The sequence below is a fragment of the Kwoniella bestiolae genome, chromosome 1 (genome assembly GCF_000512585.2).
Source record: "Kwoniella bestiolae CBS 10118 chromosome 1, complete sequence".
Lineage (NCBI taxonomy): Eukaryota > Fungi > Basidiomycota > Tremellomycetes > Tremellales > Cryptococcaceae > Kwoniella > Kwoniella bestiolae.
In genome coordinates this window covers 3,656,390-3,682,151 of record NC_089241.1, presented here as the reverse complement: position 1 = coordinate 3,682,151, position 25,762 = coordinate 3,656,390, and the positions used below count along the sequence as shown (strand labels likewise).

Here is a 25,762-nt window from a genome sequence, read left to right as displayed (position 1 = left end):
GATAACACAAGAGAAGATCAATACACCGCTGACAAATGAGAAACACTTGGAGATGACACATAGTTCCGCGACAAACACATCTTCCCAATAAGCAATGCATGTAGCTCTGAATGCGCATCTACCAAAATCCACCCAAAGCAGCAATATCACTAGCAACAGTAACAGCATCCGTCCCTATCTGCCTCATCATTTCTTTCTGTCTGTTCAGAGGCTGAAGGGCGAAGTAGGATAAGAGGGTTCCATCGAGTATACCTTTTGATAATGGTTTGGGTAACAGATCGTTTTGGACGGTTCTACATTGATACGATAAGCTTGATTCTGCCACTGGGTTGGTTGTTTGGGGTAGTCACTCACCTAAATGCCTTTGGATTCAACCCCGCTATATGCTGAGCATTCCTCACCAACTGGTCAGAAACAAGTTGTAATCGCTTGAATCGCGCCGATTTGACAGATACCAGTGTCGTCAGAGCTCCATCCGCAGTGGCTGTACACGAACCGCAAAATATCAACCGTCAGATCTTAGGCTTGTGAGAGAACAAAGGGGAAGCGTACCGTAAATAATCTGCGTCTGAGGTGCATATTCCTCTTCAGCGGTCTTACGCCTAGCAATGACCTTGGACGTAGTGACAGGAGCGCCTGTATGATATTCCGTCCTGAGCAATACCCTTTCTCCGTTGAGTGAATCGGGATCTGTCCAGGTCGTGCACATAAGATCAGCGGAACCTTCCAATAAAGAGATGAAGAACGTTTTAGCTCACCAGTAGGATCAAAATCTAACATCCTCATATTGCCCTCCCTATCATTAGATACAAATGTCATCTGACTCTCGTGGACCAGGAAATCAGTAACGACAGGCGAGACGGGTTGAAGATCTTTACTGATTGTTGTAAGCTTGTATGGGTCCTCCTATACGTTGAATGTATTAGCCAACATCCAAAAGTTACGATAAGATCAGAAGACCTCGTGTTGGGATGGAATGGACGAGCTTACCTGTAAAGCGATAAACCAGAAATTCTTGTAAAGATCGCTGACCAGTATAAAGTTCTTGAAGACTTTTATGCTAGTAACGTATATCTGCACGTCCAAGAAGGCCAATCCCATGAGCTGTTGATCATCGTCAAAGCCTTTCACGTAGAGCTATAACCCCACCAGAATGATCGTGTCAGTCATTCATCGCAGATGGTTAAGACAAAAAGGGGTATCGAACTGACCTTCGGGCCATTCGAATTCAGCAGATAACCGTTGATATGACTTATAGCAGAAACTGGATTCCTAGCTGGATCTTTCGCTCGTAATTTCAAGATCCAGCCTGAACCGGTGTTCTTCCCTTTACCGACGGTCTCGACAATCTCGAATATATACGTCTAATCCAGATACTCAACATCAGCGAATCTCGTGAGTTACAACAAGAATCCGGCATGGTGATAACTCACATTACCCCTGGTAGCTCTATCCTCACCGAAATTGAACCCAGTTCCAACCGCTATGAAATCCCTATAACCGCCTTCTCCACCTGGGGATTCCAACGTGACACTCTCGAGGCACAGGACCTCTTCATTCTGATCGAAATCGTATCCATCTATGACTCGCCATGGATCAGACCCTTGGGAGAAAAGCTCGAGGGTAGACCGCTGGTTCGTGGGTGGTATGAAATTTTCACCTGTTGAACACACGATCAGGTGAGTCTTGATATCCGAAGGAGAAGTGCGGAGATCAGAGACGTCACTTACCTTCTGGACCTATCTGAATCTCACCCTCTTCATCATACGCCTGGAACGGTACTTCGATACTAGCCGCACCGACGTAATGCGCCGAAGTCGGATCGAATGCTATGGAGGTATATACTCTATCCATGTCATATCGATCACATGGAATGGCGAAATCGGTGTTAAGTGTAGGTGGGAGATAGCATATGAAAGAGCCCTGGAGATCAACAGCCCATCAGCCTAAGACTACCCCAAAGCCAGGTTCGCTATAAAGTCTAAACGAGATCGGGAAACTCACGTCCTCAATCCTAATGAAGTATTCACCTTTCCCACCGAGATGCGTAGTCTTTCCGAAAGACATAGCAGCCTGTTTCAGCGCATAAGTCCTGAGTGGATGGGCATCGCTCGAAACTATCCAATGTGGTTTCTCGCCCGTAATGAAAGCACCAATGATACCTTCGATCTCATCAAACGGTATGATCGTATATGGTAATTTGGTCGATCCACCTGAGATAGGTAGTAACTGCGTATGTACTTTCCTGAATCTTACAGCTAATGATCGTCTTGTTTGCGTAGACGAATCAACTGTGAATCTGGGTTGAGCTTCGTATGCATTCAATCGTCCAGAATGATGTAATGCCTGTTTTTTTCCAATTCGCGAGATATCAGCTATCCTGCCACTCTATACGATACCACACAAGCTTACCAGTAAATGAGGTCGGACAGTTCCTTTTCCGATGGGACAGAACGCCATCTGTACAACTTGATCTTCGATCTCGTCATCTTTCAATACTCCATCAATCAGATCATCCGTAAATGTAGGTGCAGATGATCCTAATCCATCCGATTGAAGAACGACCTTGAGATCAGGTAACGAGCGGATCTGTAGTTCCCCTCTATCGGTCAAGAGTGACAACCACTGTGTACCCCTGGAAGCATTCATGGCAGTTTCCATACTTGGGGCGTCAACCGAAATTGCAGGTTCCTGCTCTTGGAGTCGCTTAATCTGCTGCTGTGTCAATTGCATTCGCGATTGCTGACCATGCTTGATGGCGTTCGATCGGCTGGTGGAGGCTTGACCGTCTAGCTGGATTGTGTCGGCAGCGCGAGAAGGCTCAAAAGTTCGGTAGATACCCGTTGTATCTGAGAACACCTCGATTGCTTGGCATTTAGGTGTTTCCTGCTCATACGTCAGCTTATCGCACTATAACCCGGCAGGACTTAGCTCACAGATCCCTCTCCTCCAATAGATCCCTCTGATACCGTTCTAGCCACAGTGTCACCGACAAAGAACGATACATTCCCATCCTTCCTGCGTATCACCACGTATGGATCAGATATACTGGCGCTCATTATAGGGGCTAAATCCGATTTTGGACATATCACCTGTATCGGTCTTCCGTCTGAATTGCTATCAGCACTTTTGCGAGCAAGACAATTCATATCACTTACTGTTATCGAGCAAAGTCACTTCAGAAGGAGTAACATGCATTACGCAACTCCTCTGGAAGAAGGGAGCTGCATTAAGTGTTCTTCCATCTATCCTACCTATCTGCTCGGGGTTGGCTTTGGTAGACAAGGCGAAGATCTATGCACGATGTATCAGTTTATCGTTTTCTAGCCTTGTGCAATGCGACTTACACGAGTCGCATTGCGCTCCGTACTGAACAACATAGTCGTCTGCTCTGAATCTCGTATATCCTTATATTTTTGTGCAGAAGGTCGATCGATCGGGAGGAACCAGACTGCTTCCGAAGATGATAACTCGTTGAACCGACGTCGTTTAGTGATAGGTATACCACGCTTTTCGAGTAGGAGTCAGCTGAAATGCTCATACATTAACGATGAACTCACCCTGAATACGTTCAAGGTGGATCTCTTACTTCCACCACTTATAGCCACCAGCTGAGGATACGTACGGGTCTGAGAGGAGTTGGGGTCAGCTGAAGATCGAAGAGTCGATACGAACTACTTACCCCTTGATCCGTCGCAGCTATTCCAAACTCTATATCCATGATTTTCCCTACACCCTCCAGCACATCATAGGTCGATACGGATATCTTAGCGGGCCCGGTGGCTTCTTTCTGATGACCATTGACCAGCCCAGCATTTGAAGGATCGTTCATGTCGCCATACAGGTCTAGAAGGAGGAAACAGCATCGTCAGTATTCAAGACCCGTTTTGACAAGACACGGGAGAACACAAGCTCAAGAACGAATGGCAATAAAGAAGAGAAGATTGAAGATAGACACACCTTCATCCCAATCAACTTCCATATCATCCTTAACCTTCTCCTCTTTCACACCCTCACCATCCACCGCCACCTCTCTATCCTCATTGATCTTAGCCAACAACGAATCACCTTCCGCGCTACCCACAAACAACGCTTTGTCTCCCGCAATAACCACACTCGAGGGAGGAGGGACGGTACTAGTCGACTCATCAATCTTGATCTGTCCAACATTCCTACCATCCATCTCAAATCTTACTTGGTGGGTATCACCATTCTGCAGAATCAACAACATATCTCTTCCATTCACAAACAGACATTTCGATCCCTCTAGTGATATCTTTCTAGATTCAGATTCGTGGTCTGTTTTGAGAGCTGTAGCGTAGGACCACCAGGCATTCACCGATGTTCCTACCACCCGTCCGGACTGGTCGATATGAACTAATCCTGTTGATGTCACTATGACCACTCCTCCGAGCTCGGACGGGCAGGCAACGAGGTATAGAGAATCACTAGGTAATCCAGTGACTGAGGTGAGTAAGGGGTATGTCCCACCGGACGATAGGTCGATCGTACGGATCTCGAGACAGTAATTGTCTTTGATGGATTGATACCGACCTGAAAAGGTGTGCAAGGGAGAGTACAGGAGAGCGAGGGTGGGCGAATGGAATCCAGGGAGGAAAAGGAGATCTTGCAAATTCTTGAGGGCGGGTGAGACGTCGGAGAGGGATAGGACGAACGAAGGGGAGTAGGGGACGTCTCTGTACGATCGGATCAGAACGAGACAGAAGGTTAGCGATTTGTGATTGTTCAGAAACAGAACCGTTTTAGGTTCAGGTGCCATACTCACCGAGCATAACCCTCCATTAGGTCCAGCTCCAACTGCTCCTGCAACACAGGCAATACCGCCAGACTATCCTCAGGAAGACTCAGAACTGCTAATCTAGATAATGGATCCGTCCGTAACATCGGTACGTAGGTCTGGACATCCCCCGAGACCATCTGAGAACATCTCTCATATGTATGTAAGGAGACGGTCGATATGGATCCTCTGGACCATTCGAGGAGGGCCATCTGAGAAGTATAAAGGAGCAATGTCAGTCACATGTATTTTATACCGGCCTATATGCAGGTCGAGTCCTCTAACAGCTTGTCAGAAAGAGGGAAAGTACGGGTGAAAACTCACCTTGGCATGTTCGAACGATACCAACAATCTATCCAAGCCATCTACACTACTTTCTATAGTCCTCAGACCAGATAATCCCGTGACAGTTCCGTTCAGATCGTATTGAGCCAGTAGATGTAACTTTCTTCGAGTTTCAAGCTTGACCGGATCTCTCTGTGAGACGAAACATGCCTGATCAGTATAAGGCCCAGGGATTGTGTTATGAACCCCAGTTTAAGTAAATACAAGGCGTTCGCACAAAATACTAGAGGAGGATGGTGTATAGAAGAGGGAGGGACATACCTTAGAATTTCCATCATCGAAAAAACCATCTCCCAACCTCTCCTCACCTTCCTCCAACATCTCTTCGTCCCCTTCTCCGTTCACTATCCCATTTTGCAAAATAGGATACTGCTGGAACTCTCTAATTTCAAATACCCTCAGATTCTCTCCCCCAGCCACGATCAAATTACCTATGACCTTCACATCTGGCGCGGTATCGTCAATGGGTTTGGGTAAAGGGTAGATCGTCGACGGGGTGAAGTTTGGGAGGAAGAGGGAATGGTGGATCGACGAAGAGGGGAGGAGGGTTTGGTGGAATGCGTGCATCTCAGCCGCGTCGAGTCGGAGTGGGATCAGGTGGTGTGAGGAGTTCAGATCAATCTTTGGGCAGACAAGAATCCCTTGAGCTCTCTTTACGTGTGGGTATATCTTTCAATGGTGAATTGCAAGGTTATCTTTGTTCATGTTGTGAGCAATATAGAGAGCGTGTTATTTCGTTCGAAAGGTTAACCGAAAGTTCATCATCCCACTCGCTTACGTAATATCAACCTACTTCAAGTCGTCATCTATTCTGAAAAGAATCGTATGAGTTTACTGTATCCAAAGCTGTTCGCATGCATGAAGTCTACTTAAGAGATACAACGGTAAAGTATATATACAGTACAACATTACTCTACTAGTGCGAAGAACATGCGAAAAGGAGTCATCGCTATCTCCTCTGTGAACCAATCGAAAACATCTTCATACCCCCTCGTTTCGCCTCTATCCCAGAAGAAGCCGAGCCATCAAACGTTCGTTTCCTCGTCCCGCTCGCGAACGAGAACGAGAGCTCATCTTTGGATGCACTCCCAAATCTTTCGTCTCCTGTGGGCCTCAGGATATTTCGCGAGGAAACAAATGGTCTGATGTCGGATTCGGATCCCGAGTTTGGTCGTTGGGAGAACGAGAAAGGACTGCCACTTGAAGATACCGATTGTGATCCGGCCTCCCTTCTTATCGATTGGTATTGTGACGAAGACGGTGAAGATAATGGTTTTGCACCCATTGAATTCGATTTGACAACTTGCGATTTGAATGGATTCCTATCTCGTTGTGGCGTCTGCGGGGAGTGTATAGGCGATGAAGATAATGTAGGTTGACTGGAGGGTTGCTTGAAAGGATTCGATTGTGACGATTGCGAGCTGCTTTGTTGGCTTGAAGAGAACGTAGACATTGTACTTCCCAAAAGTCCTTCCACAAGATTCGTAGCTCGAATTTTCTGGGTCAACGAAGTCTTCGCAACGTCAAATCCACCTTTAGTCTTCTGATTCGATTCTGCAGTTCCAGCATTAACTGTCCAACTCAATCTCTCCCAATCATCATTGACCATCCTGACCAACATCAAGCTTCTATCGTCTCTTGACAATTTATCAATCAAGATCTGTTCGCCCTGCGTACCCATGACGAAAGATTTTGATCGTTCCGCTTCTCCCTTTTTGCCGCGTCCCTTGTATATCTTAGGTTTGGATTTGGGGACATCATCTGTCTTCCACTTATACATTGCTTCTCTCCATTCTTTCTCTTCCTTGTTCTTCTGTCTGGTATAATTCCGTTTCTCCACGCTACTCATCTCTGCGTATCTGTCCTGTTCACTCTCCTTCCCTTCCATCTCTATCGCTATTTTCCTTCTCTTACGGAAATCCCCAACCTCATCTGTAACACCACTAACACTCGATCCGTAGATCTGACCAACTCCATTGCCTCTATACACGGTTCTCTCCGCCATCTGTCTCTTAGCTTTCCACTCCTCGTAAGATGGAGTGTTATTGTTCGTCGAAGATTGAGGTAAGAATTTCTCCTCTATCGGTCGATGGGACGGATGGATATTCAATGAGATATGCGATTTATCATCATCATTGCTTGATGTATTGGTGAAGAGCTTGATCAACGTCAAACAGAGCTTGTCCATTATTGCCGACGAAGTTGAACTCCGTGAGAAGAGATCCAACAGTCCCTCTGTACATGGCTGGAAATCCGGATTGTATCCTGCAAAGATGTTCTGGCAAGTACGGTTAAATATGTCGATGGCAGAGGTGGTACACGATGTATCTCGGACGTCTATTCCAATTTCAACCTGTTGGTCAGCATTGATCTCCGCCGTATCAGATAAGGGGAGGCAGAAACAAAGAGAGGTGGAGTGGAACCACTCACCAAGCATCACCAACCCAGGATACCTACCAAAGCTCCTCATCGATCTATCGCTCACACCTCTACATCCCCCCAAACTCCAACTTCTCAACCTCCATAATCCCCTTCCTTCCTTATCACCTCTCTCCCCAGGTAATAGCAAAGACGAAGTGAGAAGTCTAACTCCATTATCGGATACCTTGCAAGCCTTCATCCATAATCCCGTAAGGCTCGTGCAGTATTTCAGCGCCTGGATATTCTGATCGGTAACTATCCCATCCATCCCATCCAAAGTCAAGGTCGTCAAGAGCGAGACACCTGCATTTGGATTGAGAGTCCTATACAGGATAGGTAGTTCGACTAAAGGGTGTAGAGGGTATTTGGATAGATTGTTGGGTGTAAGGTATTGTAGTACTGATTCCTGCGGAAGAGATAATTGGAAATCACCAGTGGATTCCGGATCTAATAATGCAGATAATGCCCAGATGGTAGCTTCGTCAGGATTCCGAGTCTGATAGCCCCGTCCATATTTATTCTCATTCTCGAAATCGACCTCGTATAGCCTATCATTCCTTATCCTACTGATTATGCGCTGTATGAATACTTTCGGGATATGTTGGAATTGGTCGATGGAGTAGGAATGGAGGTTTTTAGATATCACTGACATGCAGCATGATCTCAAGGATGGTATCTGACCTCTTATGGAGAGTGATCTGTATGCTGAGGGGTTTATCTGGCGGAGAGGAAGGGGGACAAGATGCCAGATGGGTTTGGATATGACGGTCCTGCGTGGGGGTCAGTCTGTAGTATGATGTGATTCTGAGTGTATAGTTGTTGCTCACCTGATCTCAGCGTCGGATGAGTCTGCACCTAGCCTACTTCTTACGAAGTCTTCCATTGTGATTGTGTAGAAGGAGATGTCATGCAGTGATGTGTAGAGAACAGCGATATTTGATCTGTTACTCTTCCAGGTTGGATGTCAAAAGTAATGTTCAGCTACGCACGGTGCATCGTTAGACGCGACTGACTTGCAACGCGCTAATAACGCAAAATCACGTGGCTATAGTTCGACCGCAATCGTCGTCTTAAGCACAGATCCATATAAGTGCTTTGACAAATCACCCAAGAATATACATACATCAAGAAGCACTACTTCCAAATGTGTTCCATTTCCCCAAAAAAAGAAACATACATTGAAGGTACAAAGATTCGGTCCCTTCGTTCCCCAACCTACTCATCCCTATAAACAACACCTCTAACCCCCCTCTTAGCCCCAGGAAGAGGCTGAGGATCAACCGGATCTTGACTGGGCGGGATCGACCCATTAATCCTATTCTGAGCTTGACAATCGCTCGTACAGTTCGACGCGCCCGCTCCGAGCTCTGTGGAATCTTCGCCCAATACTCCACCTAGCCTACCGCCAGGAGAGACGGTCCATTTGGTCGTGCGGCCATCTTGGTAGGTCTTTGTGGCTACTTGTGGGGAATCTTTGCCTAGGAGCATTTTGTGGGTTGAGTCGGCGGACTAAGTGGTTAAATAGGAGATCAGTCGTGCACTTGCTCACTGTATATTAGGGACACATAGGCTGATATGACTGTCATGAGGAAATCCAAACCTACCTCCCCATTCCCAAAGTTGATCTTCCCCGTCACACCATTCTTAAAGTAAAACAACTCCGGTCCAAGGGTATGTACGAACTCCACATCCCCTGCAAATTCAATCTCCATTTGGAAGATCCCCCCCTGAGCACCATCTTTAGATTGGATCTTGAATTTCCCAGCGGAAGTCTTGAAGATGATGTTGAAGCCGTCGTCTCGAAGATCAAAATCTGTGATGGTCGTTCCCTTCAATTGAGCTGGGGAGAGGGTAGCGGATTTGGATGAGAAGATTACGGTGGGCCGGGTTACCATTCCTATATCTTTTGATCAGCTCTTGGCTCACGATACAATGGCATTGTTAAGCTACCTTGAAGGGGACGAAAGGGAGGTAGAAGAGTAGTACGAGGAAGAGACAACATACGTTGAGCATCAGGTGCACCAGTAAGCGTATAGTCCTTGACCGCGAGAGTCGCACAATCTATATCGTACCCTACGTGCACCCCTCGGACCTGGATCAAACCAGTACAAGTAGATAGCTTGTCGGGTTTGGCACTCTTCCCTGCATCGGGGTTGTAAGTCTTCCCATTGATGGTTACCGCGAAGTCACCGGAGCCAGCAGCGATCTTGGCGAATGCGGAGGTAGCTAGAGAAGCGAGGATGAGGAAGGTGGTGGTGAATTGCATGGTGTCGTGGAATGTTTTTGGGATTGATGATATAGGGGGGATAGGAGGGAGTACGGGGATGTTGTTTGTACTGTTTATATATCCATCTGAAGCTGAACAAGACACCCGAAGGATACAGCCGACCGGCCATTCCTGCGAGCAACCCAACACCCAAAAAACAATGGTGGCTTCTCCGCTCTTACCCCAGGACATCGCTGGATCCAGCAAAGGACGGTGTCCAGTGAGATCTGCAAAACAAGTACCTAAAATTACAGGTCCATCAGGAACGAAGCAAAACATACCTTATGGGCACCGGAATGCAACGTAACGTGTGTAGCTAAAGATGGTAATAATGGTGAATGCCAAGAGATCCATCTCGTTATCAAGCATATGAAAGTAAAATACCTATTTTGGGCTCTTGGGTTCGCTGCAGCCATGCCTTGCCGTATCAGCAGAAATTTGTGGGGAGGGCACTGACGTGTAGCATGGAGACGAAACGGAATTTCAAGTAGGTATTTTTGAATGTTACACGATTGCATCTTGGCATTGATGGACCGTCGATCAAAAAAAGGTACGAGACAAGCCATGTCCATGTCTATGCCCATGCTGATCTATAAACTCTATTGCAAGTTGCGCGTTTTGCGTCCGGAATCACGGCATCTGAACTTGGTAGGTGCCGGATGAACGGTCTGTAGGAATGCTGGACCTGGACATGGTGTGGAGGATCGATCACTTAAGGAGGGAAACTCAGCGACCAACACCCGTTTGATCTGAAAGGACGCTTGATTGCCATGCCCTGACGACACGGACATTTCTGTGCCTGCGGACTTGTCGAGCAGCAAACGCAACGCTCTTACGAGACGAGATGATCCGGATGAGGTATAATTATGGGGTATGGGGTATGGAGCATCAGATTATACTGTACATTCATCTCTTCTTGTAGGACAGCCGATGGCCTGTGTGTACTGTGCTGTGCTGCCCTAGTCGGACAGTGTTCCACTTTGTTGATCGTGAGTGCGGCGCGGCAGCTGAGAGGTTATGGAGGTGATAAATACTGGAATGGGACTGGTATAGGAATTGTCAAGCATGCACCTGGCCATCGCCTTCCCTTTCAATGTACTGAGCGGTCCAGGTGAGGCAAATGATCTCGTATACTTTTCAAAACGACGCAAGGGGTTCGAGTTCGAACCTTGCTCATATACCATCTATGTCGTCAAGTTGCCTGTCCATTTTCATTTGGTTTGCACACAGTCTTGCTTACGTAAAAATAACTCTTTCGAGTCAAGCGAGTTTGCTTTTCTTTCCTTTAGATAAGGGATCTGATTCCGTTCCCCACAACGGAAAACAGGGGTGTTCACCTAGTTAAATGTTGACTCATGCTTATTGCAGTCGAGTTTATTCACTCTTTCATGTCGTTGAGATAAATCCGCTTTGATAGCTTTGTACCGAGATGTCTCGCCGTCTCATCGGTACACAAAGGACTGCTCGAGCGTGCATGGAAAAAGTGAAAGCTATCGGTTTTATCGGATTGAACTGGCCACCGTACTGCAATGTTGAGCTCCAAGTTGAGAATTGGTTAGATTCGATCGCGCAAGTACTTGATTAACACGGGCCGAGATCCGGTGAATGGGATGATTGGCAATTGAATGATATGATTGGTTGACGGAGGTAATGGGTGTGGCGGTGCCCCGTCTCCCATGAGTACGCTTGTATGGACAAATGCTATAACCGGTAGATACCATATAGGCAGTAGGATAGGACATATCGTCATCAAGCGTAGCCAACCAACCAATCAATGGAGACGGACAACCGATAAACTCATAACTCGATATCACCATTAACACTGAAAAATCATTCCGTCTACTCTACTCGATAGCGGTCAATCATCGTCCCGACATACCTGCTCACTGTTACATCCATCTTTGTTTTTCTGAAAAAAGGTTTATACATATTATAATCCTTACATCATTCAGACAAAGGTGATTGATTCCCTTCAGATCTTTGATCTGTATCTCTTATCATTCCTTTGTTTCACACGCCAAGTACTAGTACACATCCCCTCCACTCTACGTGTCAAGTTTCCACACGTAAATTCCCCACCGGATCTCATTCCACCTCTTTCTTCTCTACTTCTAGACCACATCTGTCTTTAACATCTTGGTTAGACAGACAGACAAATTAGAAAACACGCACAATACATACATCATGGCCGAAGCGCAGACTCCTGTAAGTACCATCAAACCGCTTCTCGCCTTACCTATTCATCCATGAGTCTTTCTTACCGAGGGATATCCCACACGTAAACTTGTCTTTGTTATCGCCCATCACACACACCCCTACAAAAGGACGCTATACCTTTGTCACTTCCCATCGCACGTTTATGACCTATATATTCACCACCCAAGAGCTGGAAACGTATGCTGATACAACCATGCTCTCCTTCTTTTTCTTCATCTTGACACACTGTACGACCACCTAAATCATAATGACCATCCACCTGTATCCTGAAAATGACATGGACAAACCCTCCTACTTCACCCATGGGCGTTCAACCCACCAACAGATCGAAGCTTGGGTCAGCCACTTGGGTTACGACACATCCAGACCCGGTACCCCTTCTACCCCCTCTGTCAATCCCCATACGTAAGTTTTGGAGCTCCTCTCTCCCCCATCACTTTCTGCGACCTTTCCTCTCTTTGGTGTAGATCTCATACTGATAATTATTTCGATACAGCATTCATGGTCTAAGAAAGAAGCAGGCCGGTCACTCCGGTCCCCTCAAGAAGGTCCTCGTGGCCAACAGAGGTGAAATTGCCATTCGAGTGTTCAGAACAGCACACGAATTGGCAATGTCGACTGTTGCCATCTACTCGCATGAAGACAGGATGGGTGCCCACAGATACAAGTCTGATGAATCCTACCTGGTCGGAAAAGGTTTAGCTCCTGTCGCTGCTTACTTGTCTCAAGATGATATCGTTAGAATCGCTTTGGAGCATGAGGTTGACATGATTCATCCTGGGTGAGTGAAACATCTTTCTTCAGAAGATTTGGCCTGGTTATTGGAAACATGCTGGGCCGAGATTGAGAGCTTGAGCTAAGCTGTTATCCTACCCCTAACTAGTTACGGTTTCCTCTCCGAGAACGCAGGCTTCGCCAAGAAAGTTGAAGATGCAGGAATCGCCTTCATCGGTCCTCGACCAGAGACCATCGATGCCTTAGGTGACAAGACCAAAGCTAGAACTTTGGCTATCAAGACCGGTGTACCTGTCGTACCAGGTACTCCCGGTCCCGTGGAATCATACGACAAAGCTTCTGAATTCATCGAGAAGTACGGTTTCCCAGTGATCATCAAGGCTGCTATGGGTGGTGGTGGACGAGGTATGAGAGTAGTCAGAGATCAAGAATCCTTCAAGGAGAGCTTTGAACGAGCTGTCAGTGAAGCCAAATCTGCTTTCGGTGATGGTACCGTTTTCATTGAACGTGAGTTTTCCTCGCTTCCTGCTGAATAGTTTGATTTTTGAGAGAGTGTGTATGTTGATGTCATCGGCGCTGTACAGGATTCCTCGACCGACCCAGACACATCGAAGTCCAGCTGCTCGCTGATGGTGAGGGTAACTGCGTACACCTCTTCGAGCGAGACTGTTCAGTGCAAAGACGACACCAAAAGGTGAGTTGAAGGCTCAGACCTACCATCGGTATATGCAATCCACTAAGCTCATTCAACGATGAATAGGTCGTTGAAGTTGCCCCCGCTCCTCATCTTGACGAGTCTGTCCGACAAGCTATTCTCAGCGACGCCCTCAAGCTTGCTCGAGGTGTCAACTACCGAAATGCCGGTACTGCCGAGTTCTTGGTAGACCAACAGAACCGACACTATTTCATCGAGATTAACCCCCGTATCCAAGTAGAACACACCATCACCGAAGAGATCACCGGTATCGATATCGTTGCTGCTCAAATCCAAATCGCTGCTGGTGTCACCCTTGAACAACTTGGTTTGACTCAAGAGCACATCCACAGAAGAGGTTTCGCCATCCAATGTCGAATCACCACTGAAGATCCCGCTGCTGGTTTCCAACCTGATACCGGTAAGATCGAAGTGTATCGATCCGCCGGTGGTAATGGTGTGCGATTGGATGCTTCTTCCGGTTACGCTGGTGCGCAAATCACTCCTCACTACGACTCTTTGCTCGTCAAGTGCTCTGTCAGCGGTGCTACATTCGAAGTTGCTAGAAGGAAGATGTTGAGAGCTTTGATCGAGTTCAGAATCAGAGGTGTCAAGGTGAGCTCATGCCTGTATTTCGGTGATAGTGATTGGGAGCTGACTTAGTGATGTTGCTCAGACCAACATCCCCTTCCTTATCCGATTACTTACCCACCAAGTCTTCGAATCCGGAAAAACCTGGACCACTTTCATCGATGACACCCCCGATCTCTTCAAACTCGTTCACTCTCAAAACAGAGCCCAGAAACTCCTTGCATACCTCGGTGACTTGGCAGTCAACGGTTCTTCCATCAAAGGTCAAATGGGTGAACCAGGTCTCAACACCGAAGCTATCATCCCGCAAATCAGGGACAACGCCGACTCTTCCAAGATTGTCGATACTTCTGTACCTTGTCAAAACGGTTGGAGAAACATCATCGTCAACGAAGGTCCCGAAGCTTTCGCTAAAGCCATCAGAAACTACAAGGGTACTCTTATCATGGACACTACATGGAGAGATGCCCATCAATCTCTTTTGGCCACTCGAATGAGAACCGTCGACATGGCCAACATCGCCAAGGAAACTTCTCACGCTTTGCAGAACGCGTATTCACTTGAATGTTGGGGTGGAGCTACCTTCGACGTATCCATGCGATTCCTCTACGAAGACCCATGGGACAGATTGAGAACCCTCAGGAAATTGGTCCCCAACATCCCTCTTCAAGCTTTGGTCCGAGGTGCCAATGCTGTCGGATACACTTCGTACCCCGATAACGCCATTTACGACTTCTCCAAGAAGGCCGTAGAAGCAGGATTGGACATTTTCAGAATTTTCGATTCCTTGAACTACTTGGACAACTTGAAGATCGGTATTGACGCCGCCAAGAAAGCTGGAGGTGTTGTCGAAGCTACCATCTGTTACTCTGGTGATGTCGCCAACCCCAAGAAAACCAAATACACCTTACAATATTACCTCGACCTCACCGATGCGTTGGTCAAGGAAGGTATCCACGTATTGGGTATCAAGGATATGGCTGGTCTGCTCAAGCCTGAAGCTGCTAGATTGTTGATTGGTTCAATCAGAAAGGCCCACCCTGATCTACCTATCCACGTTCACTCGCATGATACTGCCGGTATTGCCGCTGCTAGTATGATTGCTTGTGCGCATGCTGGTGCGGATGTTGTTGATGTTGCTATCGATGGTGAGTTGGCTTCCCTTCTTTGCCTCCATGTTTGGTATCAAGACCCATCGGCAGCTCCCCCTTTCATGACGGGTGTAGAGATCTTACTGATGACATCCTCTGGCCCCGCTCAGATCTCTCCGGTCTCACCTCTCAACCAGCTATGGGAGCTGTCTGCTCAGCTCTCGAACAAACTGGTCTTGGAACTGGTATCTCCCATGAGAACATCCAAGCTTTGAACCAATACTGGTCCCAAATAAGAAAGCTCTACCAATGTTTCGAAGCCAATGTCAGAGCTTCTGATTCTGGTGTGTTCGACCATGAGATGCCTGGAGGGTGGGTCTAGCTCCTTTTTCGCAATCTCATCGCTCATGTACTGATCACATCGCTTTGATAGTCAATACACCAACTTGCAATTCCAAGCTTCTCAACTCGGTCTTGGTACCCAGTGGTTGGACATTAAGAGGAAGTATATCGAGGCTAACCAGCTTGTGAGTTTGACCTGTATTTTTCCCTTACTATCTCATGTCTAGATTGCTGACTGTTTAACGGAATAGTGCGGTGACATCGTCAAAGTTACTCCCTCCTCTAAGGTGGTAGGCGACTTCGCCCAATTCATGGTATCCAACAACCTCTCCAAGGACGATGTCCTCGACAAAGCTTCCACCCTAGACTTCCCATCGAGTGTAGTGGAATTCTTCCAGGGATACCTGGGCCAACCATATGGTGGATTCCCTGAACCTCTCCGATCCAACATTATCAGAGATAAGGAGAGGATCGATCAACGACCTGGATTATCGATGAAGCCTTTGGATTTCCAAACTATCAAGAAGGAATTGAGGGATAAATTCGGTTTGCACATTACTGATTTCGATGTGGCGAGTTACTATATGTATCCTAAGGTGTTTGAGGAGTTCCAGGGCTTTGTGGAGAAGTATGGTGATTTGAGGTGAGCCTTTTCTCCTTCAAGTAATCTCAGATTCTGTTCTTTCTCCTTTGGTCTACTGTTTGTCGATCTACAAGTCCGACTATACAAGATACAATGCTAATTTAGTACACCCCACTCAGTGTCGTACCCACCCGATACTTCCTCGGTAAACCAGTGATAGGCGAAGAAATGTCCATCTCGATCGAACAAGGTAAAACTCTCACTATCAAACTTCTCGCCGTCGGTACCCTGAACGAACAGAAGGGTACTAGAGAATGTTTCTTCGAACTCAACGGTGAGACCCGAGCGGTGGTCATTGAAGATACCAATGCTGCCATCGAGCATGTCTCGAGGGAGAAGGCTTCGTCCGATCCTGGATCTATCGGCTCGCCAATGTCAGGTGTGGTCATTGATGTGAGGGTCAAGGAGGGCCAGGAGGTCAAGGCTGGTGATCCCCTGTGTGTGTTGAGTGCTATGAAAGTGAGTAATACTTTCATTATAATATGACAATAGTGTTATCTCTTGAGGTTGCTCTTGCTAATTGATCGGTGTTCAATAGATGGAATCGGTAGTCTCGTCGCCTGTTTCTGGTAAAGTGAAGAGAGTCCTGGTGAAGGAGAACGATTCGATCGCTCAAGGTGATTTGACCGTTGAGATCACTCATTAATCGTAAAGTAGAGAAGGGAGATAGACGGATATACCCATTTTTTGGATTGTGCAGATTTAGATTGTTTGAATTGTTGAAAGAAGAAATTGAATAAAAACGAGATGTCTCGGTCTGGTCCTGGATCTGGTTAGATTGTGACTATGCATATCATGCGATTGATTGAGGTGGTTCTGTCGCTGAACAATTGAGATGATGATGGGACAGTCCAGTTCATGCGAGATTATGAATATCTGTGTTTCATACAACGTTCGATAGGGTGTATACTACAATGGACCTCAGTCGACTTCACGTCCCATCGAATCCGTCTCTTCCTTTAATCGTTTTACCCATTTCAACCCCATAGCCAATTTTTCCATCGACTTCTAAGGTAGGATTTAACCCAAATTTGTCTCTCTCCGAGACTTGGACCTCATGGGATGTTCCACGTGACTGATCGTGATCGACCGATCTTGCTTAGATGCATTGATGAAGTGGAGAGACATGTGAGAGATCAGAGCGAGATTATTGTGATTGCGATTGTGACTGTGAACCATGGGTGGTGTTGGCACTTTCATCGTACTGCTGTGATTGCGGCTGTTGCTGTTCTTGAGTAGCTTTGAGGAGCTCGATATCCAATAGACGCGATACGGCCATGAACCTGAATGGATTAACAATCAGCATATGCTGTTGTCTTCGACAAGTATCATCAGATGAAAGAGTGGAGCAAGCAATATTATCCCAAATCCTAGCACTCCACGCGGCGAACTCAGACTCACTGCGATCCACATCCCACACCCAACCTAGCCATGGAGTTCAGCTGGTCCGTCATGAGTTCCAATTGCTTCTCCGTCTCTGAGAGGTTGTTCTGGAGGGTTCGGAGGCGCGAGGCCAGGGCTGAGTAATGCCTTGATTTGAGGTTTAAGGTTGACATTTTGTTTGGGGTGGGGAGTTCGATCACGGGAGAGGTGATTCAGGTATGCGTTGAGAGGTGTGGGTTTGTGTAATGTCGTGAGATTCCTAGTTCTGCTGTGATTGGGCTGCTCTTTTATGGTCCGTTCGCGAGACTGATATCGTGATCGTAGGTTGTAGGTTGTAGGTTGTCTTTGTCTACCAGAGTTGATGATGTTGCATTTGTTTATCCTCCTTTATCCTCCCTCGCACGCGTGCGAGATAGGTGTGCACGTGCTTCTTTACGTAATGTATTTCAACCTGATATATCGGACCAATGCCGTTTGCCGCTTTGAAAAGTTGAAAACATCGACAAGAAAGATTACAAAGATACATATATCCATCTCATATCCAGCTCATCTCATCGAGTATCCCAATAACAAAAGAGCTCACAAGGCAACTCAGAGTATCGTACAGAAGCATCTCTCCTAAGCACGCAGCACAAAATGAAGTGGAATATCGGTTCGACCTCCTCTTCCTCTACCTCTTCCTCCTCCACCCAACCAATCCTGATCGATCCCTCACTCCCCACCAATCATCCAGCTATCTCAACCGGCAACCCACCAGCAGAATGCCCAATGCATCGATCCACCCCTCCTGCCTCACAAGGTCCAGCTAAATGCCCAATAGACCATAACAATCTCAACCCCTCTATGAATCCTCTCAACAACATCCCCGCCAATTTATCACTGAGCCGTCAACCGGGACAACAGCTCGATCTCCCAACGGACAGAACGAGAAGTACCATCCCACGACCATCAGGTGAAAACCCCGGTGGGGAGGCGTACGGGACGGGGTCAACGTGGGATTACCCATCGCCTCAGCAGTTCTACAATGCGCTTGTGAGGAAGGGGTGGGAGACTCCGGAAGATTCGGTGGAGGTTATGGTGGATATTCATAATTTCATTAATGAGCAGGCTTGGGCCGAGGTCATGAAGTGGGAGAAGCGGTTGCCTGGGTGAGTTTGGCTCGGGATCAGACTAATCTTAGATTTGTCATCTATCGTCCTTGACAAGGGCTTAGTTTCTCATGTTCCCTCTCATCAATTCTTCTTTCTTATCTCCTATATCGCTGGGAGCTGGGATCGACCATGGTCCTCTGCTATCTAGTTTCCTTTCGTCCTCTTTCGCGGTTCTCATAATCTCATCGACTACCCGCCCGTAACATCTGAACCTTATCAAACCGGTCTATCCTCTATATCTGTCTCTGTTGCACTCTGTCCCTCCGTCCGAATACTTATTCACCATTGAACATGAGCTGATTTTCTTCTTACTATGATCTCAGAGGCGAAGACGCCCAGTTGGCCAGATTCACAGGTAGACCAGGCGAATTATCACCCAAAGCAAGAATGCATTTGTGGTTAGGCAAATTCTTCCCCAACAGCTTCAAGTGAGTTCCGGTATATCCCCTGATCTCTCACAATACCCCGTCGTTCCCTGTGATACCACTTCAACCCACACCACAAAATCGCATACTAACCCGACCCTTCTGTAGTACCGAACCCCCCTTCGATCGACACGACTGGATCGTAACCCGCCCTGTCCTTCCATCATCCCCTGCTCCAGCACCTGCTCAAGCCGGACCAAAAGAAGAAATCTCAACGCGATACGTGATAGATTATTATTCCGCCCCCCCTGACGAGGATGGGAATCCCGTTTTCTCCCTTGATGTTCGGCCTGCATTGGATTCGTTTGAGAGTGTTAGCGAGAGGATTAAAGTTAGTTGGGAGGAGTGGAGGAATATCAATGCGGGCGGGAATGGGCAGTAGGTGGTGTTGGAGGGGACAATATCATGGGAGAGAAGGAGGGAGAGCTCGCCGGCAGGATGTAGGAATGAGTAATGGACTATAGACCATGGACCACGGTCTTGTCCTTGGCTTGTTGCATGATTCTATAGATTTGACGTTTACATATCTGATATTCGACATTGGTATTTATGCACCACTTTTCTTCTTGCCTTTACGAGCAGTATTTCACGTGAGTATCCCACTGGGCAATTGCAAGGACCAGTGAACCGCTCAACAATGATGTGAATATGTATTGATACACCCCTCGTGTGAGACATGCCAAGTAAAGCAGACCCGCACGCGATGAAAACAATACATGTATATTTATATATGGTAGTGATAGATACTTTTATTAACCTGATGACTTGACGAGGGAGATCAAAAGATGGTATATGCAATATTCTCAAAGGTGAAAGCTATACTTGAATCAACGGAGCCATGATGTCACCCTTCTATATCTGAAAGCGGGACCAATGGATTGCTTTGATCCATTCGACCAAACCTATTTTCCCATAATTTGTCATTGTCGAAAAAAGAGAGAAAGATTAATGACTGAATGAATGAATGTTAATACACAACAAAAGTTTCGTTCGAAAGGTTGGGAGGCCATGCGGATCTTCGGGCGTGGCTCGTCTGATGATGGGTATATATCGCTGAGATCAAGATGCGTTTGTTTTGTGGAGAGAGGGTATGATGCAAGGTATATTTGATGAGGATCGTCTGGTATATCCTTTTGATTCTAGTCTGATTGATGGATGTTGGTTTTGACCATGAGAACAGCAGCATGTTTCGCGGTCATGATCCCATGTGATTGTTTGATCTACCCTTCTGATCGATCATTGAGGTTCATCAACAACGTGGTCAAACATCGTTTCGTGACCATATCGCCCTTAAGTAACGGTGTGAACGTGTTGTCTTGTAGGGCTTTAGGTAGACACGCTCGGAGGGCTTCTCTTGCTCTATGAACATGAAAATACAGTATCAGCAATTATTTTACCAAAGACACTCAACCTCAAAGAAAATAACTCACCGAGGATTATCGCTCATCCTCAAATAGCACCTCACAACATGCTTCAACAGTCTCACTGCCTGACTCTCCACGAGCGCATCAACCATATTCGAAAGCACCGCTCCGACCGCGTAGAACCTCTCGTACGTCTGACAGATATACTGTAAGCCCAAATCATCCGCCAAGATCTTCTGGACGATGAAGATGGCAACTGTCTTGCTGAGTTCGGAACCTGTTTCCATTATTCTCAGACAGAGGGGGATGATCTCAGTGGAGAGGAGGAAGTTGATCACGTCCGAGTTGTCGTTTTGCTATGAACGGGTCAAAAGGTCAGTCGGATCATATCGCAAACATGGTCAAAGTATGATATAATGAAATGAGTCGAATGTTGAACATAATCGACAGTGACCGTCGAATTGCATTTTGTTGAGGTGAGGGAAGAGGCAAAGCTGAAGCACGACTCACCTTGACCAAAGCACCAATTACACCCAGGGAAGTCAACCTGAGATACTCGAATGGTCTAGTCTTGCTTGTGGTGTTCAAGAATGGATATAGGAAGAGTGGGATATGAGCTGGAAAAGAACACAAGTCAATACCTTGATAGCTGTTTATACCATCATCAGGAAATCAGCTCACCATTCAGGAACAACGCTCTGGTGTCGGAATGACTTGCGACACATTGTAACAATGCTAGAGCATTACAGACTCTATTTGATGCGTGGGCGGTCAAGGAGGGAGGTGATAATGCTGGGTAGACGGCTACGATCTCCAAGAGGAGCGATGACATTATACCTAGCAATGGGAAAGCGTTTAAATCAGCTCATGTTCAGATGTTGTCAACCTCGATTATGCCTGTACTCCCATGGATCTCACTCGTCACTGCTTCTTTAATACCCCTACTACACAACGACCCCCGATCTTGTGAAACATCCAGTTACATTGTTTCTTGATCCCGTCCCTCGCTTTGTCCAATCTCATGATTCACATTTCGTATCTGAGATAGGAACGATCGACTCACCATATCCTCCCCAAAGGACCAATGCCAAATCCTCATACAACTCTCTCTTCTTACTCAATTCCAACAACGCTCCCTCCCTAGTCTCAGGCTCCAACAACTCCGTTATCAAAGTATATATCTTCTCCTCATCGCTACCAGTGGGCGGTGGCGCTCCATTAGGCATCAACAGTACTTTCCCACCTCCCACTCCTTGCCCCGCCCCCGAATTAGCATTTTGATTCTGATTTTGTTGATTCTGCGTTAATTGATTGGTATTTTGCGAAGGGGCGGGGGGATTGTTGAGGTGTTGAGCGAGGTTCTGAGGTAATAATGGACCACCACCCGATGCGTTGGGGTTGGTAGATCCAGGTAATGGGATGGGAGTGGTGGATGTGTTGCCGGTACCGGATATTGATAATTGGGGTGTATGTCCGGTTGTTCTATTGTTCCCTGCTGGACCATCCAACGGCGAATTCCCACCGGCATTGGCGAATCCGTACCCTCCCCCGGGTTGGGATCGTCTAGAATCGTTGAACATGAATCCCCCACTGGGTCCATTGAGAGGCAACAGGTTCTGGCTGTTCATGAATCCTGGACCGGACGTTGACCCGCCGCCTGATAGGACGTTTACCCCTGGGGGAGGAGGGGGGATGGAGGTGGACCATGATGGTGCGTCTGAGTCGGGAGTGGGAGGAGCAGTGGGGGGTCGGTGTTGGAGGTGGGTTTGGAAGTGCGGTGGAGCGTGAGGGGCGTACATGTTGGAACGGGGTATAAGGTAAGAGATGAAGTGATGTTCTTGATGTTAGGAAGTTTGGGGATGCTGGTGTGAGAGGTTGTTCTCTTGTTCCGGTCTCTCCTCCCCTCTTGTGTGCTGACAGAGGTAGTTATGCTATTTCTATGCGATGCTATCTATCGGATGCTATGGATATATAATGTTGATACAAAGAGTATTGTGATGAACGTTGATGATGATTGTTCATGTTCACACTCTTACTCATACACGCGGAGCTGTAATCCTGTCTATGTTAGAAGCGGCGTTTACCGCAATGTGGCACATGCTCAAGTAGTAGCATTCAGTACTGTGATTATTACATCTCATCAACCTCATCATCAACGTATATGCATATGTATAGTATGTATACATAGTAAGACATACAAGCATCTGGCCACTTCATCTTGATCCATGAGGGGTCGTGATAGGTCATGAACAATTCACTTTTTACGTTTTTCCCAGATCCTTCATCTCATTCCCCCTTTACTCCACTCAACTTGACCCCTCTCAATGTACCGATCCCTCCACTCGTCAGCTCATCTCTTTCTTCTTCTCCCAAAACGCCTTCCTAATAACGCTCATCTCCTTCCACAAACCATCATTCATCTTCCTCGAATACATATTTGATTTGATAACATCGCTCTGCTCCTTCGACCCATATCTTATCGTCAAACTGGGTGAGGCAAACATTCCTAACAGGGGTACCATCGATTCAGCCAAAGATGGAAGATGAGCCAGATCTAATTGTATCTGATGTTCGAACGGATCTTCCGTCAGATAAGGTGGGTAGACGATTTGCAAGTTGAATTCGCTGAATAGGTGGATCTCGTCTGTTCCGAATGGAGTACCAAATTCTTTGGGATGGAATGATAGGCTGGGATCCTCCTCTGTTCGAGATTCATGATTTCCCTCTGCAGCTGTGGGGAATCTTCTTACGCTGAGCTTGATGATACTCAGACACCTAAGTTTATTCCATGGTATCTTGGTGAGGAAATCTTGTAGGGATATCCCACTATTGTCGTAGGTTATGTTAATCCATATATTCAGGTTCGTTAAAGTCGGCGAAACCAGGTCTAACATCTCAAAAAGATCTTGATCACTCGACTTCAACAATATCATTTTAGGCGTACCCAGTCCCCTTTCTTCCACTTCTCTGAGCGCTTCCAATATTACTCGGTTGGGCACAGGGAAATCGATCGATATTCCTTCCAGGGGACTGTCAAGCTCTTTCATCCTAGCCAAGAACACCCTCTTCCACTCCGCCGCTCTAGTCTCTTCATCACCCTCAAAATCTTTAGAGTAAGCATTGAGTGACACTCTCTTGACTTGTTTCCAAGACTTAGGTATCCCAGGTCGATTCTCGGGTATATCGTGAGGTGTTTTGGTCAGCTGTTCAGCATATGGATAAAAGTATGTATATTGAGGTTCTGAGTTTGCGTTGTCAGATGGATAGTGTCGAGTGAGGGTATCGTTATACCGTTTGATGAGTGATGCGTTGGGGAAGGAAGATAGGAGGGAAGCCCATTTGGCGATTTGGATGGTACGTGTCAACCTCGATAGGTCGACGGTGCGTACGGAGCCGAGGTAGAGGTTTAACCTTTCCTATATGGATGTCAGCTCTTCAGTGCACTTGAGGCAGTCCGATGATCCCTGAGTATGGATGTGATGGGTACAGCAGGTCGATTGTTGAAGGGAATTGTAGACAGACAAATCGTAACTCACTTTATCCTCACATCGCTTTATCAACTTGTGATAATTCTGATAATCAAAATTCCTATATAACGTCTCCACACCCCCTTCTAAGAACAGCTTGGAGACTCTAAGTATAGGAGCGAGTAATTTCTGATGGATATCGTGGAAAATACGAGAACGCAGATATGGGTTGGAGAATACTTGTGTCACGAGGTCCGCTTTGGGAGGGGAAGGGGTGATGCGCGATGTATCGAGTGACATGCTGTTGCTTTATGTAGGACCTCTTTGCCGCATCACTTCATGGGTACATTTACATTGTATGTATAGGACGTTGTGAGTCTTGTATCTTCACATGTCGAGCAGGTGTCAAGGTCTCTTTCGTAGGTCGACGGACGGAAATGGCGATGAAATGTGAAACGCGGGACGAATGGTTGTCATGTTTCAGGGGATTTTACGGAGCAGTGGCAGTGCACCACATAGCTGTGAGAGCGAAGATAGGGAGACGGACGATAGATTTCTCAAACATGCATATTCAGAGGATCGCTTGATCCCAATGCTTGGCTATAGGCTACAGTATATCGTACTCCACTAATGTCATAGCTAAATATGGATGTTCATGCCTTCGACTTTCATGGGAAAAAAGGAGAAGGGATATCACACCATGGGTGGTCCAGGTCATCATCTTGTATTTCTACAAAATGCTTCATTTTCGATACAAGACAGTCCCGCATCGCATAGTGGTGTTCGATCTGTGAGTCGGTGTGATGTCTAGCGTCGTCATTGTACACCACGTCGAAATATAAACGGATCCGATTATCGCGGGGATTTGAGGGAAAGTTGGATGATGCTCTGTCTAAGGCAAGTAACTCCTCGTTTGATTGTTGAGATCCAAAATCGTAGATGTTGGGTTTATAACTAACAGTGATCCATTTGATCTTGGGCAAATGAGCCCAAGGGATCTGCTCGCAGATCTCTGCTGGAGTAAAAGGCTTAGGTCCAGTAATATTCAGACCCTTTAGGGAGCTTCCGCAAAATTTGAGTAGATCAGAAAGATCGGGATCCCAATGCGATAAGGCCAAGTTCACAGGTGGAGGATGCCCGCGTAAGACGATAGCTTCAAACGCTTGAAGGAGCGATAGGTTGGAAAGATGTTTCCCTTTGTGAGAAAACTCTTCAAAAATTCCATCTAACTCATTTAACTCATCTAACCTGTCGACCAAGATTTCGGTAAACTCTGTTGATCTTTCTTCCTCCTTGAACTCTTCGAGCGCACTGTCATATAGTGAAAAGGAGATAATAGGTCTGTAGGTAAGGTAGTCTTCTTCCCAATCTGAATCATCGTTGAATTCTGGCCCGCGGAATAGAGACTCCTCATGACGCGGCCAGTAAATGAGTTCCATCTCGCCAGAAAACGAGATTTCTCTTGTGAGCGATGAATCGATATTGTACACTTTTATGAGATTCGGATACAGCTTGAAGTGCTCAAAGGGGTCAAGAATGAGATTGTCCAGACCGATCGTGCGGTAAAATTCGTCGTCGTAATCTAAAAGTCTAACAGCTCGAAGGTACATCTTCTTTCGGTTCTACCGAGATACATTGAAGAAGATCAGCCGCTTCGGATAACATGCATGAAGAGCGGTGTTAATCAAACTCACCTTGTGTGTCACAAATGTCAATTCTTCTTGAAATATGTGATGATTGACCTCAGCGTACAGATGATTGATGGACCACTCGAAGAAGGAAGAATTGACACGGGTCAATCGTTTTAGACACCGTTTGTCCACATATCG

At 46.6% G+C, this 25,762-nt stretch overlaps 9 protein-coding genes across 9 annotated transcripts; 2 read left to right on the top strand and 7 right to left on the bottom strand.

Moving 5' to 3' along the window:
- Window positions 1-118: 118 nt before the first annotated feature.
- Window positions 119-5,710, bottom strand: I302_101389 (protein CFT1; the record flags this gene model as incomplete). Its single annotated transcript, XM_019186776.1, has 19 exons — window positions 119-293; window positions 355-484; window positions 553-690; window positions 759-906; window positions 991-1,137; window positions 1,212-1,364; window positions 1,434-1,660; window positions 1,731-1,923; window positions 2,005-2,346; window positions 2,413-2,886; window positions 2,937-3,109; window positions 3,159-3,294; window positions 3,348-3,509; window positions 3,561-3,629; window positions 3,683-3,846; window positions 3,961-4,697; window positions 4,787-5,010; window positions 5,123-5,275; window positions 5,405-5,710. The coding sequence occupies 19 exons, from the start codon at window positions 5,708-5,710 to the stop codon at window positions 119-121; spliced, it is 4,251 nt and encodes a 1,416-aa protein (XP_019049654.1).
- Window positions 5,711-6,092: 382 nt separating this feature from the next.
- Window positions 6,093-8,447, bottom strand: I302_101388 (uncharacterized protein; the record flags this gene model as incomplete). Its single annotated transcript, XM_019186775.1, has 3 exons — window positions 6,093-7,480; window positions 7,574-8,334; window positions 8,392-8,447. The coding sequence occupies 3 exons, from the start codon at window positions 8,445-8,447 to the stop codon at window positions 6,093-6,095; spliced, it is 2,205 nt and encodes a 734-aa protein (XP_019049653.1).
- Window positions 8,448-8,779: 332 nt separating this feature from the next.
- Window positions 8,780-9,830, bottom strand: I302_101387 (uncharacterized protein; the record flags this gene model as incomplete). Its single annotated transcript, XM_019186774.1, has 3 exons — window positions 8,780-9,073; window positions 9,169-9,461; window positions 9,569-9,830. The coding sequence occupies 3 exons, from the start codon at window positions 9,828-9,830 to the stop codon at window positions 8,780-8,782; spliced, it is 849 nt and encodes a 282-aa protein (XP_019049652.1).
- Window positions 9,831-12,294: 2,464 nt separating this feature from the next.
- On the top strand, window positions 12,295-16,789 carry I302_101386 (pyruvate carboxylase; the record flags this gene model as incomplete). Its single annotated transcript, XM_019186773.2, has 11 exons — window positions 12,295-12,452; window positions 12,544-12,828; window positions 12,931-13,289; window positions 13,367-13,476; window positions 13,543-14,091; window positions 14,153-15,215; window positions 15,329-15,530; window positions 15,592-15,685; window positions 15,752-16,143; window positions 16,263-16,602; window positions 16,682-16,789. The coding sequence occupies 11 exons, from the start codon at window positions 12,295-12,297 to the stop codon at window positions 16,787-16,789; spliced, it is 3,660 nt and encodes a 1,219-aa protein (XP_019049651.2).
- A 501-nt stretch (window positions 16,790-17,290) lies between these two features.
- On the bottom strand, window positions 17,291-17,699 carry I302_101385 (uncharacterized protein; the record flags this gene model as incomplete). Its single annotated transcript, XM_019186772.1, has 2 exons — window positions 17,291-17,426; window positions 17,545-17,699. The coding sequence occupies 2 exons, from the start codon at window positions 17,697-17,699 to the stop codon at window positions 17,291-17,293; spliced, it is 291 nt and encodes a 96-aa protein (XP_019049650.1).
- Window positions 17,700-18,162: 463 nt separating this feature from the next.
- I302_101384 (uncharacterized protein) lies at window positions 18,163-19,484 on the top strand (the record flags this gene model as incomplete). The annotated part of the gene is made up of 3 exons (XM_019186771.1): window positions 18,163-18,674; window positions 19,001-19,105; window positions 19,211-19,484. The coding sequence occupies 3 exons, from the start codon at window positions 18,163-18,165 to the stop codon at window positions 19,482-19,484; spliced, it is 891 nt and encodes a 296-aa protein (XP_019049649.1).
- Window positions 19,485-20,322: 838 nt separating this feature from the next.
- I302_101383 (cell differentiation protein rcd1) lies at window positions 20,323-22,265 on the bottom strand (the record flags this gene model as incomplete). The annotated part of the gene is made up of 5 exons (XM_019186770.1): window positions 20,323-20,461; window positions 20,533-20,822; window positions 20,977-21,083; window positions 21,148-21,303; window positions 21,530-22,265. The coding sequence occupies 5 exons, from the start codon at window positions 22,263-22,265 to the stop codon at window positions 20,323-20,325; spliced, it is 1,428 nt and encodes a 475-aa protein (XP_019049648.1).
- Window positions 22,266-22,811: 546 nt separating this feature from the next.
- Window positions 22,812-24,233, bottom strand: I302_101382 (uncharacterized protein; the record flags this gene model as incomplete). Its single annotated transcript, XM_019186769.1, has 2 exons — window positions 22,812-23,882; window positions 24,003-24,233. The coding sequence occupies 2 exons, from the start codon at window positions 24,231-24,233 to the stop codon at window positions 22,812-22,814; spliced, it is 1,302 nt and encodes a 433-aa protein (XP_019049647.1).
- Window positions 24,234-24,601: 368 nt separating this feature from the next.
- On the bottom strand, window positions 24,602-25,543 carry I302_101381 (uncharacterized protein; the record flags this gene model as incomplete). Its single annotated transcript, XM_019186768.1, has 1 exon — window positions 24,602-25,543. One exon carries the CDS (start codon window positions 25,541-25,543, stop codon window positions 24,602-24,604), a length of 942 nt encoding a protein of 313 aa, XP_019049646.1.
- Between the last annotated feature and the right edge of the window lie 219 nt (window positions 25,544-25,762).